Source organism: Dreissena polymorpha, chromosome 4 (assembly GCF_020536995.1).
Source record: "Dreissena polymorpha isolate Duluth1 chromosome 4, UMN_Dpol_1.0, whole genome shotgun sequence".
In the NCBI taxonomy this organism is placed as follows: domain Eukaryota; kingdom Metazoa; phylum Mollusca; class Bivalvia; order Myida; family Dreissenidae; genus Dreissena; species Dreissena polymorpha.
Window position 1 is genome coordinate 47,100,153 of NC_068358.1, and position 15,965 is coordinate 47,116,117.

Sequence of the window (15,965 nt, forward strand, 5' to 3'; positions counted from 1 at the left end):
TGTCTCAATCGCCCTGAAATATGGTACCGTTTTTTTCTACCTGTTGATCACTTAGATGGACACGCCAGGTAGCCAAGGGCCGCAGGTCCTCCAGACAGCAGTAGAGATTCATTATTGTCCCCTCCGCCAAGATATACTGATTTTGGTTTAGCTCATTAATTAGAGCACAAAGTCTATGTTCTTGGTCAGTTTTACCTGTTGTGCGGTCTCAATGTTTAGTTTGTTACTACTTTTGATCCAACATTTTTTATCTAATCATAATGGAAGTTGGTCCAAAGGTTGATATTGACATTACATATCAGCAGTGCTCTTTGAAAAAGGGGTTTAATGGATGTGCATAAAGTGTCATCCCACACAGGCTAATCAGGGACTACACTTTCAGCTTGTATTATATTTTTCATTTTAAGAAAGTCTCTTCTTGCCAAAAATCCAGGCGGAAAGTGTCATCCCTGATTAGCCTGTGCGGACCGCACAGGCTAATCTGGGATGACACTTAACACACATGCATTTAACCCCCTTCTCACAGAGCACGGTTCAAATCTGTTATTATCTCTGGTGTAACAATGCACAAACTGTTATAAAGGTTATAAATTGTATAATAAGTTGTGTAAAAAAAGCCTCATCAAGAAGTGTGATCTATTTGCTTATGTGCAAATCTAGGAAAACTTATAATTTTAATGTGACACATTTATAAAATATGGGCCATATTGAAGATTCTGTAAAGCTAATGTTAAGAAATCCGCCTATAAAGCTCGAATGTAAATATAACAAATGCAATGAATTACTTGATATATTATTTTTGTTCAATGAAGCCATTCTTTTTTAACGTATCAATATATAGTAACATAATATATTGGGTATGGTAAATACTGATAATATTTTATAATAAATCACTAATTGTAATTATGATATAACAATAATTCAAGAGACTCGCACTTAAAGTTCCTTCATGTACTGGTATATTAACTAAAAATTCCATGGTTGTTCAAACAACACCTCAAATTATTTTGAGCATGCAAACACACTGATGGGGACACCTCCAACATCATTGGAACTCAGAACTTTTAATTCAAAGCAGAATACATATAGTTAAATGTGGTGAACACCTCTTATCTTGTAAATATACCACATGGATAAAATAACTGTGCCATTATTTAACAATTGACCATCTTGCCCTTTTCAAATCCAAGCTGGAGCACTGCATGTTGCTGCATTTCATGTAACATAAATAAAATGTGCCAATAGCTAAAGTGAGGACAACAGTTTACCCAATGATAAACGTACCAAGAGTTGGTATGATTAAGAAGAAATTAACGCACAATTATTAATAAATTTATTTCATTTGTTGCAATCTGTGCAAACAATCATACCAATATACTTTAAAAAGTTAATACACCAATTTAACTTTGATCATCGTTTCATCGCCAAATTTATGGCAAAACAACATTGTTTTGCTTCATGTGATGTTTCTGAACACCAAACAATCTCAACACAAAAGCCCACACTGTACATCTGGTAGGATGTAAAGGCGTAAGGCAATCAAATGTATCGCATATTTTGTTGTCCTATGCATGCCCTACTTCTTGCCAGAGAGCTGAGAAAATGATCCGCTTGGTTTCAGCCCTGTCTGAGTTCCTCCTCTGAAATGTGCAAGAAAAAGGTGACAACAAAATGTAAACTACAGATGCCTACATTTTGCATGTTGAGCTCATTTTCAGGCTAAAATATAGCACACCTTATTTTGAAAACATTTAAAGTGAAATATGTTGTGATTAAAAATAATGCCTGTTTAAACAGCAATATAGTAGAATAAAAATTACATTTTCAACACAAATATTTCTATACAATAACATATGAATGAAAATAAAACAACCAACACTTTATATGCACTTGATTAGACTGATGGTCAAGAACACAGAAATGGCAAACACATACTTTGCTGAAGTAATTGCGCCTTTTTTCCGTAGCCCAGTTGGTTGTGACTGTGTCTGTGCAGGTACAGGCTTCCTATTATGCAAGAAGATACAACCAATGTGTCTTGTTCTGAGAAAACTGGGCATAATGCATGTGCGTAAAGTGTTGTCCCAGATTAGCCTGTGCAGTCTGCACAGGCTTATCAGGAACGACACTTTCCATTTAAACTAGATTTTCTGTAAAAAGGGACTTCCTTTAAACGAAAAAATACCATTAAAGCGAAAAGTGTTGTCCCTGATTAGCCTGTGCGGACTTCACATGCTAATCTGGGATGACGCTTTACACACATGCATTATGCCCAGTTTTCTCAAAACAAGACACAAATTATAATAACATCAAATATCATACATATTATTAAAGCTGGACTGGATCCAGTATTAAACCAAAGTATGCAAAATAAAACATACAGAATTTACACTTAAATAAAATGGAGCAAATAATGAAACATACTAATTTTGTTCCACAAACATGATTGCCTCTCATAGATCCCAAACTCAACCATTAAAACTATAAAACTAACTTTTTATCGGACTTTCCTTTAAAAACTTTCCCCACATCTATCTGAGTAGTGGATGAGATAGAATCAATAGGGTGATCACCAGTGACACTCAGTTCTGCATCCAACTCCAGTCGCAGCGGAGCATACATGGTGAACCATTGCTGAAAAGGTTATGAAAAACATTTACAAGAATATGTTAAAGTGCAGTTGTAGGTTATTTGCTTAAAAGGCTTCACAAGAAAAGTATCTACAAAGTAAAAAAAAACGCAACAGATGAAATATAGCTTTAATGATATAACAAAATATGTCAACTATTGTTTTTATTGTATTGGTTTGCTTAGTATATATAACCAGTCTCAACAGCCTGATTATTAATCTTACACATTTTTTTCAAAGACCTTTAATTGTGTACAGTATTGTAACCTATTGTTTGTTTATACAAAAGTAACATGTATTATGTCAAAGTATTTCCCATTTTGTAGCACAAGCTTCTTGTTTTGTAACTGTTTCCTAGGTTACATAATAACGGACTAGCAGTTTATAAATCTGATTATGCAAACACATATTGCAATTTAACATGTGTAAGCCAAGTTGGCCACCAACTTTTATTTAAATTGATTCCCCATAGAATTGATATATTCTTTACAAGGAATGGTAATACCATAAGTTTGCGTATATGAAAGTTTATCTGAGTATTTTACGGTAAAGTAAATGCCTTTTTTATTCTTCATAAGTAATGTGTACCTTAGCTTGCTGACAAAGGCCTATGTCTGTGAATGCATATTGCCATTGTGGTAGGCCCAGGTGCATGATCATAAGGCGATAGTATGATGTGAACGATTCCGTGATATAATGCCAGCGAAGGGCTCTGTCCAAAAACCAGATCTCTATTTTAGGGTCTGCTCCGCCTGTTAACAGAAAATACTGTAAACTTAAATTCAAAATAATTTTTTTTTTAGTTTATTAATCTGAATTGTTATAAATTACTTTTTACCTACAAGAAAATCCTACCCATGTAATTACAAAATAATGTGAATATCCAGTAGATTAATGCAAGAACACTTTCAGTTTTGATGTGACAAAGCACGGCATGTGGCAATGCCAGTAAATAATACACTTGCCAGTAAATATTAACTCTTTCAGTGCAGGAACCGAATTTTGAAGGCGTTTGCAAACAGTTTTGATCCAGATGAGACGCCACAGAATGTGGCGTCTCATCAGGATCCAAACTGTTTACTATTCTGATAGTATTCTTTGGAAAAAAAATTCGAAAAAAATGCTTTTTTTAGAAATTCAGCAGACGACATTTAAGCAGACGACACATTTCCCAGCAAGTAAAGGGTTAAGATTACCTCATTATTTAACAAAACCAATAGGGAGATTTTGGGTATATTCATATACATGAACATAATATATGGAATATTATATAACCTTCACTTTAAAGTGGTAGTTGATTTTTTTTTCAAAAATGACCACCTTGGAAACAAAAAGCAGTAATTAATGAAATGCAACATCTAAATAAAATATACTCATTAGCAACACAATGAGAAACTAGAATGAAATATTGTGACAAACATAAAATGTACATATTTGTGCAACGTTTATAAACTTGTATGATATACAATTGATGTAGTATAATATGTGCAAAATCCTATTCAATACATTTTTAATAGATTATAAAAAGGTAAAATCTGGCAAAATTGATCTTATAATAAAAAGAAACAAAAAAGCAAAGTGTGTAAAGATAAAAAAAATTAAAGCAATCGTGAATGAAAAAGCACCACAGAAAAAAGGCATTACATTCAGACATACTGGTAAGTACTTTAATTTCAAGTTAAGGCACCTAAGTGGAATGGCATATATAATTAAATGTAGTCAATCAAGCAGTTTTTGTATGTGAAAACATTACCATTTCAGGAATGAAAATGATACCTCAAAAGTATAAAACAAGGGCACCGCATAACGGGTGCAAAGCTCGGCTGCGAAAGCTTGTCAGAATTTTTTTTTTTTAGAGGTCACAGTGACCTTGACCTTTGACTTAGTGACCCCAAATGGGTGTGGCGTGTAAAACTCATCAAGGTGCATCTACATATGAAGTTTCAAAGTTGTAGGTGGAAGCACTTTGATTTTTGAGCGAATGTAGAGGTTAATGTTAAAGTTTTATATTAGAGGTCACAGTGACCTTGACCTTTGACCTAGTAACCCAAAAGTGGGTGTGGCGTGAAGAACTCATCAAGGTGCATCTACATATGAAATTTCAAAGTTGTAGGTGGAAGCACTTTGATTTTAGAGCCTATGTTAAGTTTTATATAAGAGGTCACAGTGACCTTGACCTTTGACCTAGTGACCCAAAAATGGGTGTGGCGTGTAGAACTCATCAAGGTGCATGTACATATGAAATTTATAAGTTGTAGGTGGAAGCACTTTGATTTTATAGCCTATATTACAGTTTTATATTAGAGGTCACAGTGACCTTGACCTTTGACCTAGTGACCCAAAAATGAAAAATGGGTGTGGCGTGAAGAACTCATCAAGGTGCATCTACATATGAAGTTTAAAAGTTGTAGGTGAAAGCACTTTGATTTTAGAGCCTATGTTAAAGTTTTATATTAGAGGTCACAATGACCTTGACCTTTGACCTAGTGACCCAAAAATTGGTGTGGCATGAAGAACTCATCAAGGTGCATCTACATATGAAGTTTCATAGTTGTAGGTGGAAGCACTTTGATTTTAGAGCCTGTGTTTAAGTTTGATATTAGAGGTCACAGTGACCTTGACCTTTGACCTAGTGACCCAAAAATGGGAGTGGCGTGTAGACCTCATCAAGGTGAATCTACATATGAAGTTTCAAAGTTGTAGGTGGAAGCACTTTGATTTTAGAGCCAATGTTAAGGTTTAAGTACGACGCCTACGGCGGTTGGCGGACTATGGACGGCGGACGACAAGCTGGATATGAAAAAACCTCGGGTTTTCACCGGAAACAGCCGAGCTAATAAAAAAAACTGAGTTACAACTTGGGTCAATGCTGAAAGGGATTATATTCAACAAAAAGTAAGTCAGTGCAAATACCGAGAAAGCAAATAACAAGATCTTATATAACTAGCCAAATCAACCATAATCAAGTCCCACACAATGCACATCCCTCTGGGAGGTCACAAGAAACATGGAACAAAGGTAGCCTGTATGCAAACGGCAACCAAATCACTTGCATTTGCTTTAAATGGCAAATAAAAAAATCTGTTTTTGCTTGTAACAAAATCTGGCTAAACTATAACTTCCAATGAAAGCGCGCCACAAAATATGTCAGCATACACATAGTTTTTGTTGAACAACATTGCAACATACATTTTGAGAATGGTGCTATGAGAATAAAATATGCATATAGATTATTAATAAATTAAATATAGATGTCACCCAGGAGCTCATATTCAACACTCCAGTAATCAAGGAATGGTAGTCAAGACACTCATTCATATACATATGATAAGGAACTCCTTACAAAAAAGAAACCGTCGGAGACAGGTGATGCTCCCCAAAGTTTTTTTTGGTCACAATATTGCACTATATATTCAGATAAAAGGAAACGTCTTGAGGGCACAGTATTTGGGGGGACAAGAATTTTTTTATAGAAAATTTCAAAGGGCCATAACTCTGTGAAAAATCATCCGACCAGAACCCGCTGATAATATGCACATCTCCTCTTGTTAGTGAAGCTTCCCATAAAGTTTCATTGAATTCCGGTCATTAGTTGCTGGGAAATAGCCCGGACAATAATTGTGCACGGACGGACAGACAGACGCACACACGGACAGACGAAGCGGTGACTATATGCTGCCCCCAAAATAAATTTTGGGGGAGCATAAAAAAGTATATACGAGCCGCATAATGCAAATATTGGTCTTATGCCATAGTTAGTGTATCTGCACACCAGCCTGTGCGATCGGGCAGTCTGGTAAGGATCTACCCTGTCTGCTAATAAGACAACAAAACCTTGCATGATTTTATATTGAACTGAGTAGCTTCAGAACAGTCAAATAGGCAGGCTGTTCTGCAGCTACACTGATTGCATATGGCATGTGCGTAAAGTGTCTTCCCAGATTAGCCTGTGCAGTCCACACAGGCTAATCAGGGACGACACTTTCCGCCTAAATTGGATTTTTGGCAAGAAGAGACTTTGTTTAAACGAAAAATGTCATAAAAGCGGAAAGTGTCGTCCCTGATTAGCCTGTGAGGACTGCACAGGCTAATCTGGGACGACACTTTACGCACATGCATTAAGCCCAGTTTTCTCAGAACACGACTCAAATATGCAGGCTGTTTTTGAGCTACACTGATTGCATATGGCATAAGACCCATTTTTGAATGATGCAGGTCATTATTTTGCATATAGATAAAACTAACAGCAGTCTCTCAAATACAATGCTTAAAAAAGCTGTTCTTATTATAAACAAAGATTTCAGGTAGTTTTGTAATTTGAAATCAATGATTTATGTATATATTTACCAATGAAGACATAGGCCATACTGATGCAACATTATTAAAGAATTTTATTATATTTTTTCAGTTTGCTAATAAAAAAGCAACAAATCAAAAATGAAAATTAATATTCTTACAAGCCTAACACATTGTGTGGAAACCGAAGGTTCCACAAGAACTACCATGGTATTTATTTATCTTGATCACTGGAATGCTGACTAATGTTTCAAAGAACAAAAACTGAATATTTCTGTGGCTTGACCATTACCGAAATTCATAAAATCAGATGTGTACACTTTTTCAACAATTTCAGCTGATTCCTTAAATTCTGGAACTAAAAAATATCACAAATGTTAAAATTATAATAAATGCCTGGCATAACATGAATCAAGCTTAAATCGGAATTTTGTCATTTAAACATAACTATTTTGTATTGATTTTAACGTTGAACAGTTTTAGACACAATGTAAGAACAATTTTATTTTTCATCATTTTCTGTTGAAGGCTTACAGTAAGTCAGAATAACATGGAATTACTTTCCTTATATTGTTATTTTAAGGTATGGAGAAACTAGTTAAAAGAAAAAACTGCTATGCATTACAGCAACGAGTATATTAGTGGTTATTGACGAAATTCTTTAACTCTTTCAGTGCTGGAACCGAATATTGAAGGCCTTTGCAAACAGTTTGGATTCAGATGAGACGCCACAGAACATGGCGTCTCATCAGATCAGGATCCAAACCGTTTGCTATTCTTATAGTATTCTTTGAAAAAAATCGAAGAAAATGCTTATTTAAGAAGTTCAGCAGACGACATTTTAGCAGACGACAAATTTCCCAGCATGCAAAGGGCTAAAGAACATGCTCACTGTGTATGTATTGTATTCAAACAAGCACAATGATACTCCTGACTTAGAAAATTCTGACAAATATATGTTTGTTTATTGACAATCATCAATCAAAATATATTAAACAAGAGCACCGCATAACGGGTGCCAACGCTTGGCTGTGGGTGACCTTGATCTTTGACCTAGTGACCAAAAAATGGGTGTGGCGTGTAGAACTCATCAAGGTGCGTCTGCATATGAAGTTTCAAGTTGTAGGTGGAAGCATTAGATTTTAGAGCCAATATTAAGGTTTTAGCACGCGGACGCCGGAAAACGAGCTGGCTATGACAATGGGTTTTCTCAGAAAACAGCAACGCTAAACATTGAGCACTTGTAACGCTTTTCAAAAATAATTTAGCTAAACATGTTTAACAGACACAGCTTTCACACTTCTATTGAAATTCATAAGCCAGTCTGGAGCTATGGCATGATTGCTTTTGCTTCAAGAGATCAGGAGTTCCAAACCCATGACAGGAACATGTTTAAACTTAACTTTATCTACGAGTATGTCCTTGTTGTTATATTTTTTTAATTCTATTTCAAATATCACTTTTTTTTTAAAATCATTTATATTTACAGGAAAATAAATGTGAAATAAAGGTATTAAAAGCAATAATAAATAAATAGATAAGTAATATTTTAGTATTTATACTAATGCTGACTTTTGGTTGTCAATAATACGGCTAGTAAAAAGAATTTGTATAAGAAGAACATAAAGCAAATTGATTAAAGAGACTGCTTCATGGCTTAGTGTTAATTAAACAAGAACACGAGTCAAAACCTTCCAATTCTTCATCTTCATCTTCCAAAACTGTGAACATGGTAGTCATTTTATTTTCAGACAAATTGTTGTTTTTATGATTTTTGTGAATTTTTGGTGCACAAAATAACAAGGTTTTTCAAGGTTTTACCAGGTAGTTGTTTTATATAAAAAAATCAGTACATTATCTGAGATTCAATATCTGAAGTTTCAAGTTTGCACATTCAATGAGCCTTCATTCCAGACATATGAATATGAATTACAATTTATTGTTAAACAACAAACGTAAGTTTAAGACAATTTTTTTCTCACAGCCAAAAACTGTGAAAATGCCGCTTTAAAACATATGATTTACCAATATCCTGTTGTTATTACCTGTCTTGTTTTCTTTATATACCAGACAGACTTTTCCATATCCATCACAGGGATCCAGTTCAAATATTCGGCACCGTGTATCCCACGAAGGCCTCTCTGTGCCTGACACAATAACAACAAAACATGTACTTGTAAAAACAGTAAATAGGGTCATGTCGCTAAATTGTTTGCATTACATTTTGGATGTATTTTTGAGTTGATGAATTATTATTTTTAAACGATAACAATTTTCAAGAAATTTTAATATGAAGACTGACAAAATTTTTTGACAGAACAACAGACAGACAGAAGGACAAAAAGACAGACAGACAGATGGACGGACAGGAAGGCAGACAGGCATGCCAACGGGCCACCAACTGGCAGACAGACAGATGGACGGACCGACAGAAGGACAGATAGACAGATGGGTGGACAAGAAGGGAGACAGGCATGCAAACGGGCCACCAATTGGCAGACAGACAGATGGGCAGACAGACAGACAAATCAAGTGAAGCACTATCAAAGAACTTATACTAGTTTTCTAAATTGTTACCTGAAGTCTCGTCTTCACAATCAGAGTCCATATCTAGGTCAGAGAGGCTTGGATTGACCAGGGTCTTGTTGACCTCCCCTCCAACCTTGAGGAGCTTTGCCATCGAGTTCAGATGCATTCTCCCCACTGGTATAGGGCCATCTGTTCAGGTAACAAAGGCATTTGTTTTTTTATTATCATTTTTTAACAATCAATCAACCATGATTTTGAGTTTTGATGCAGAAAATCAATAGCCATTCAACACAATTATTATTTTTTGTTTAATTGCTAATAAACAATCATTATATAAAATCTTTTTAATTCCATCATGACATGACAATTGTTCAGGGATGTTGAAATAAATGTGATCAGCTCTGCTTTTAATTGTTTTACAAAGATAATTTCACTATTTTCGATTGGAACAAAATTAACAATTATGATTATGGTTCGATTGTTCAAACATCTAAATGGATAAATATCAGAAGAACATTTTGTCCAAGTTCATCCAGAAATGATCTCAAATATCTAAAAACTTTAAAAGCAAGTAAGGACATTTTAAATTTACCTTTTTTATGAAATTATTCCTGAACAATGCACCCTTAAATGTTAGAATATAATGCAAACATTCATTTCTTAATAAAGGCTTGTGTTTCTAAATCTTACTGTCTATCTTCACACTCCATGTCAGCAAAAACCCATCTGATGTCATGTAAAAGTTTTTTAAATCTTCTGGTAGGAAAACTGTATTTTTCTACAAAATATATTATAAAAGATTAATGAAAGTTAACAGTCATGCATTTTTTCAATAATTTATCTGTTATCAACAAAGCTTTTAATAAATAATGTAATAGCAAACATATAATTTACCATCAATAAATAATTTTATTTGTTGAGCAGAACTTAAAATTTTGTGAACAACAAACAGTGGCTGCAAGCTCTCCTAGGGATTTACAAACTACATGTAGTACCATTAACTTAATTTATATATCAGTTTTTCAGATAATTCGTGTGAGCACAACTTTTTCTTGAAGTCTTTGATTCAAACTCCATCAGAGTTTCCACATATTCTTGGTTTTATGTTTATCTTGAGCTCTTTCATAAATTGTAACAAATGAAGCCACAACAACTTTAAGTTTTGTCAAGTCTGCTTGATGTTTAATTTATTTGTTTTACACATGAGTTTGGAGAGCACACATTTAAAGTTTGCATGTGTCATTTGTTGAACATCAAAGTGTTGTTTATTACGTACACATAAATGTCAACAATTCTTTATATTTGCTTTAGAAAATTACAATACTACCTGTTCCCATGCCAACAGTGCTGATCTGTCTGATGGTTTCCGAGGCTCTAACTCCAGTTTGCAAACACCGGTCTTCTTTTCTGAAAGGAAGAAAAAACAACATCTTATTATGCACAACACTTATGCGATGATGAGGCAATAAGCAACGTAACTGATAGTTACTTTTCCTGTGAAACAATAAACATTAAAACTTATAGTCTAATGACAGTGATAGCATCCCAGTTGCAGAAATTCTAGCAAAATATATTTAAATAACATTTCACTGTCAGAATCAGTTAATACTCTAGTTAAAACTGAACCAATAAGGCAGACAATATGGCACGCATTTAATAAAACTAATATATTTTAATATATTTTTTGCAAACAGAATAGTCATAAATATACATTGTTTTATTAACTACTGTCAACAGTATATACTTATATAAATATTGCATCATATGAGGGCAATAGGGCATTTTGTCCTCCTGAGGAAAAACTGTATTTTAAGGGTTTGCAAATGCAGACTTGTCCCAGTAAGTCCAAGCCAGGAGCTATGCAAATATTGGGAGACTACGGATTTTACCCTTGCCATTGTCCTATTGAGCTTAATGATTTATAGATAATAAGATATAGGGGGTATAAACTGTTGTAAATTTTAAGTGGTTTGTTATAAAATCCTCCTTTCACAAATAAATCAATTTTTTGTCAGAATATTTCACATGTAATGTTATTGAACAAAACATTCATCTTTTGTAACAAAACAACTTAATTTGCCTAACACCAATGGTAAGTATCATCATTCTGTAACATCATAAGTGCACGGTCTTTTCATAGCAATTGCTTGCCAGCTGTCCGTCAAATTTCAAGATTTCATGATTTATTAGATAACATGTAAATAAAGGCCTCCGGCCCAAAATACAGCATTCATTTACAATAACATTATTCAATGATAAATTCTTGTCTATTATGGTATTAGAGGTTTACATAATAACAGAACAAATTATGGATCAATAACCAACTTACATGTAGTATCTCAAAGACTTAAGCACTCTAAATATGCAGTGTTACAGTTTTGTTTTTGATTAAGAGAAAATAATAATATCATTTTTTATGGAATAGTTTTGCCTAAATGTACAACTTAAAACCAAAAGTAAACAATCTCAATATTCTCTGCGCTACTAAGCTTCATTCAGCAATCAAGTTGCCCATGCTTTACAGACACATGCCGTGCTAGAGGCATAGGCTATTTTGACACTTTATCAGGAAAAAGGATTAACATGACTACATTAGCACATATTACTTGTCAATTGTCTTTGTAAACATCATATGAACAGAATAATTCAGAACACATTTCAGATTGCAAATTGATTAAACAAAATTTGAAATAATGACATAAAATAATATTGTATTTAAACATAACCAAATACTTAACAAAATGAGATTAGTAAAAAAATTATACAACAATAAAAAGGTCAGTTCTACATCTACATCTACATTGTACATCGCTGCAATCACGCATGATCATTATGCGACGGGTTGTGAAAGAATAAGAATAAAGAATGAAGGAAAGTAAAGTAAGAAAAGCTTGTATTTTAAAGACAGAAGGAAAGTAAAGCAGAACACCAGCTACGTTTCGCCCTTCTCCCTCATGCCTCTCCGACTACGGTGGCCTCTGAGAGGATTGAACCTCAACCGGCACAGCCAAGAGGGGTCATTAGGAGTTACTTTGTAGCTGGCGCTGACAAGTTATTCAGAATCTGGTTGTTGCTAGCCCCCGCTTGAAGGATACCAAGTCGGGAGATTCAGCGATGATGGAGGCTGGTAGGTTGTTCCAGGTGGCAATGATACTTGGAAAAAAGCTGTGGCGATAGTATGAAAAGGATGTCGATAATGGCAGGAACTTGATGGTGTGGTTTGCTCGTGTCCGGCTTGAGCTAGGGGAAAGGTATTTCGAAACTGGTATGTCCATGAGGTCGTTGGTTATCTTATAAACCATTGTGAGCTTGGCTTTGGTTCTTCTGGACTCTAGAGTTTCCCACTGTAGGTGTTCGAGCATTGATGTGACGCTACTGGTGTTGTGATATCTGTTCGTCACATAGCGGGCTGCTTGTCTTTGGACCATCTCCAGGTCATGGATCTGCTCCTTATTGTATGGGCGCCACACAGTGCAACAGTACTTAAGGTTGGGGCGAACAAGGGAAAAGTATGCTGCACTTTTTGCCTCCTCGTTGCCTATCCGTAAGTTCCTGCGTAGGAAACCAAGGGAACTGTAAGTTGCCTTTCTTGATCACTTTTTGAATATGTGGCTTCCAGGACATGTCCTTTGTCAGCTCCACCCCAAGGTATTTTGATGCTTCTTCACATGCAAGCGTGTGGCCTTTGAGGGTGTAACTGTATAGGATTGGTGATGGCTTTCTGCACACTCGCAAAATGCAGCACTTCTCTGGGTTAAAGGACATTCCCCCGAGCTTCTCCCAGTCCCACAGACGACGGAGGTCTTCCTGAAGCACTTCACTGTCCCGCTCCGAGGATATTTCTCTGTATACTTCACAGTCATCTGCGAAAAGCCTATTCTTGGAAGAGACTTTAAGGGGTAGGTCGTTAATGTAGACAAGGAAGAGGATCGGTCCCAGAACGCTTCCCTGGGGCACTCCACTGACTACTGGGGCGGGATCTGAGATTGCTCCGTCAACTATCATATCCGTGCTGTTTTCCATAAACTGTGAAGTCTGTGCGGACAACTCATCGCCCATCGACTGATAGTCGGCTTTCCTGTATTGGTATACCTTTTTCTTGGCGGTTTCTTCACCTTCCTTGGTCGTAAGCTAGAGTCCTACGGTATGGCTTCGTGGTTGCCTATCCCAGGAATGGTTTCGCATTTATTGATGAGAGTAATGTTGTTTGTGAAGAAAACGTCAAGAATGTTACTGGTGTACTCCGTGATACGCGTGGGCGACTGGACAACTTTGTCAAGTGATGCGTCCTTGGCTATTGACAGGAGCTGTTTACATTGAGTGTTGTTTGTGGCCTGTGGTTTAGGGCATTCATTTTCCCAGTCAATATCAGGCAGGTTGAAGTCACCTCCCAGCCATAGGTGGGCGTTTCTTGGGATTCTGGTGAGGATGGCGTTGAGCTCCTCTAGATATTCCGGATCAGTGGATGAAGGTGGTTTATAGCACGCACCAATGTAGAGGTCTTGTGCTCATTGAATTTAGACCTTGATCCACACCGTCTCTAAGTTGTTGTCTGATTTCAACTCTTCTGGTTCGTCACTCCTGTGTTTGTCTGATACCAGGATGAAAACTCCTCCCCCAGAGGTTTTTCTATCTTGGTCTTTCCGGTAAGCATTGAAGTTGGCCGGAAACACCTCAGATGATCCAATAGAGTCATCGAGCCATGATTCCGTGCCAATGACTATATCAGCCTGTGTTGCTTCAATCACGTTCTGCAGTATCGCTTTCTTGCCTGGGCTTTTGATTGACTGGCAATTAACGACCAGAGTTCTCAGTCCATTTTCAGCCCTGGCAGCAGTGGGGCTTTCCCTTGAGCTATGCTGATGCCAGTGGGGCGACGAAGTGGCATTTGGGCGGCTGAAGCTGATTTCACTATCTGATGTCGCTTAGGGCAGAGTAGCTGTTTGAGGTGTCGAACAGGGTTGTGTCGAATATCCCTGTTGAGAAGTTAGGCACACCGCATTGAACACATTCCCAAGTTATGTTAGTCAGTGCCTTGAAGACAGAGTCCGGCATCCCCATGCACTCCTGATGGTACCACACATCACAGGAATCGCAGCAGACACAGGGTGTTGTCCATTTGCATGCTTTACTGCATATAGCACAGGGGAATTTGGTCTGTCTTGGGCCAAGGTTTGGTTCTATTGACTCTGCTAGTAGGAGAATGCATAGGTACAATAGGACTTGTTTGTCTCGGCAGATAGGGCCTTGAGCCTTTCTCATTGTGGTCTTCATGCTAATAGTATGATGCCAGCCTGGTCATGATGAGCACTGATGTCAGCGCAAAAATTGTGATTTGGTGGTCGAACATCGTTAGGTCTTCCTTCAAATTTCGTAACCGGAAGTAAACAAATGAGTTTTTAGAACGAGGTTGGATGAGGGGGCGTTCAAAAAGTGTTTCTTGCATCTGTCATTTAGAGTTTATCTGCCAGATCTTGATGGAGATGGCTTACCATACTCTTCCTGAAGTAAGTTGTAGACAAGGAGATAGTTTAAGCATGAGGGGAAAGAGAAATTAAATAATTTTAATTTTTCAGAGCCTAGAGAAAAAAAAAGAAGTTGCGCGCGCACCACCGGTCACATTAATGTTAATAACATCATTTAAGATTCAAAAAGATACTACTGCATAGTGCATATGTGAAAGGCTGAAATGTCACATCAATGTAATAGTTTTTAATTGTACTTACATGAGTAATCTAATTTGATCAAAAACTCTTTTGTGTAGTTAAAAGATAATCGTACATCACAATTGTCAAGTCATTATCAAACACATAATTTCATATAATAATGCATACAAAGTTACAAATGAAATAATGATATTTGTATCTACCTCTATGTATAATTTAGACTATAATATTCTTCATCATTTCATGGATCATTGTCCGAACTACTCTAAACACGTTTTTGGCCGACACAGCTGCCAAGAGTATCATTTTTTTATTTTTACTTTAGCCAACAATTAAACCTTACAATATACATTTCAGTTTTCTTCTTACTTCAATATTGCTAAATGCGAAACCCGCCAACTTACCCAAATACTTGAGAATGCCGACATTCATCTGCTCAAACAGATTTTTCGACTTCCCTTCTTCCTCAACCATGTTTTTTTCTTTCAAGTTTTAAATCTTGTTGAAACGACTTTCGTGCGTATTTTGCGATATTTGCATACTTTAATGTATCAACTGGTCTGCAGAACGCAACAAAGACCTGCTAACTATCAAATATGTACATGTTTACATTTTACTACCATGTCAAAACGAAACAAAGCGTCATTGACAATTTCCTTCTATTTGAAGAGCTCTCAAGACAGGTTACTCCTTGTAAGGTTACAATTTAAGTAGAAATTTTTTGTAAAGGTTTCGTGTAACCATAATTTCTTTTGATATATCGATGGTCTATGACAAATACAATGGTTTACTCAATTTACAAAAGACATACAGTCCATGAGTATACATGTTCTAAACATAGAAGC

At 36.1% G+C, this 15,965-nt stretch overlaps 2 protein-coding genes across 3 annotated transcripts in view; both read right to left on the minus strand.

Moving 5' to 3' along the window:
- The window catches only part of LOC127876405 (tubulin polyglutamylase complex subunit 2-like), an 81,184-nt gene that overhangs the window by 65,006 nt on the left and 213 nt on the right, over nucleotides 1-15,965 (minus strand). The window lies entirely within an intron of this gene.
- LOC127876406 (tubulin polyglutamylase complex subunit 2-like) lies at nucleotides 1,317-15,798 on the minus strand. Of its 2 annotated transcripts, XM_052421628.1 has the most exons (10): nucleotides 15,525-15,798; nucleotides 10,782-10,861; nucleotides 10,145-10,232; nucleotides 9,503-9,643; nucleotides 8,971-9,072; nucleotides 7,218-7,283; nucleotides 3,218-3,381; nucleotides 2,495-2,634; nucleotides 1,936-2,007; nucleotides 1,317-1,640 (listed from the first exon to the last, which is right to left on the minus strand). In XM_052421628.1, the coding sequence occupies exons 1-10, from the start codon at nucleotides 15,592-15,594 to the stop codon at nucleotides 1,577-1,579; spliced, it is 987 nt and encodes a 328-aa protein (XP_052277588.1). In that variant the 5' UTR covers nucleotides 15,595-15,798; the 3' UTR covers nucleotides 1,317-1,576. The 2 variants fall into 2 exon arrangements, with proteins under 2 accessions (XP_052277588.1, XP_052277590.1); XM_052421630.1 differs by lacking the exon at nucleotides 7,218-7,283.

Coding starts and splice junctions, on each gene's coding strand:
- LOC127876406 (XM_052421628.1), bottom strand. CDS start 15,594: ATGGTTGAGGAAGAAGGGAAGTCGAAAAATCTGTTTGAGCAGATGAAT. Junction 9,644..10,144: donor ATGGAGTGTGAAGATAGACA/GTAAGATTTAGA, acceptor TTACCTGAACAG/ATGGCCCTATACCAGTGGGG. Junction 1,641..1,935: donor GGCGCAATTACTTCAGCAAA/GTATGTGTTTGC, acceptor TGCACATTTCAG/AGGAGGAACTCAGACAGGGC.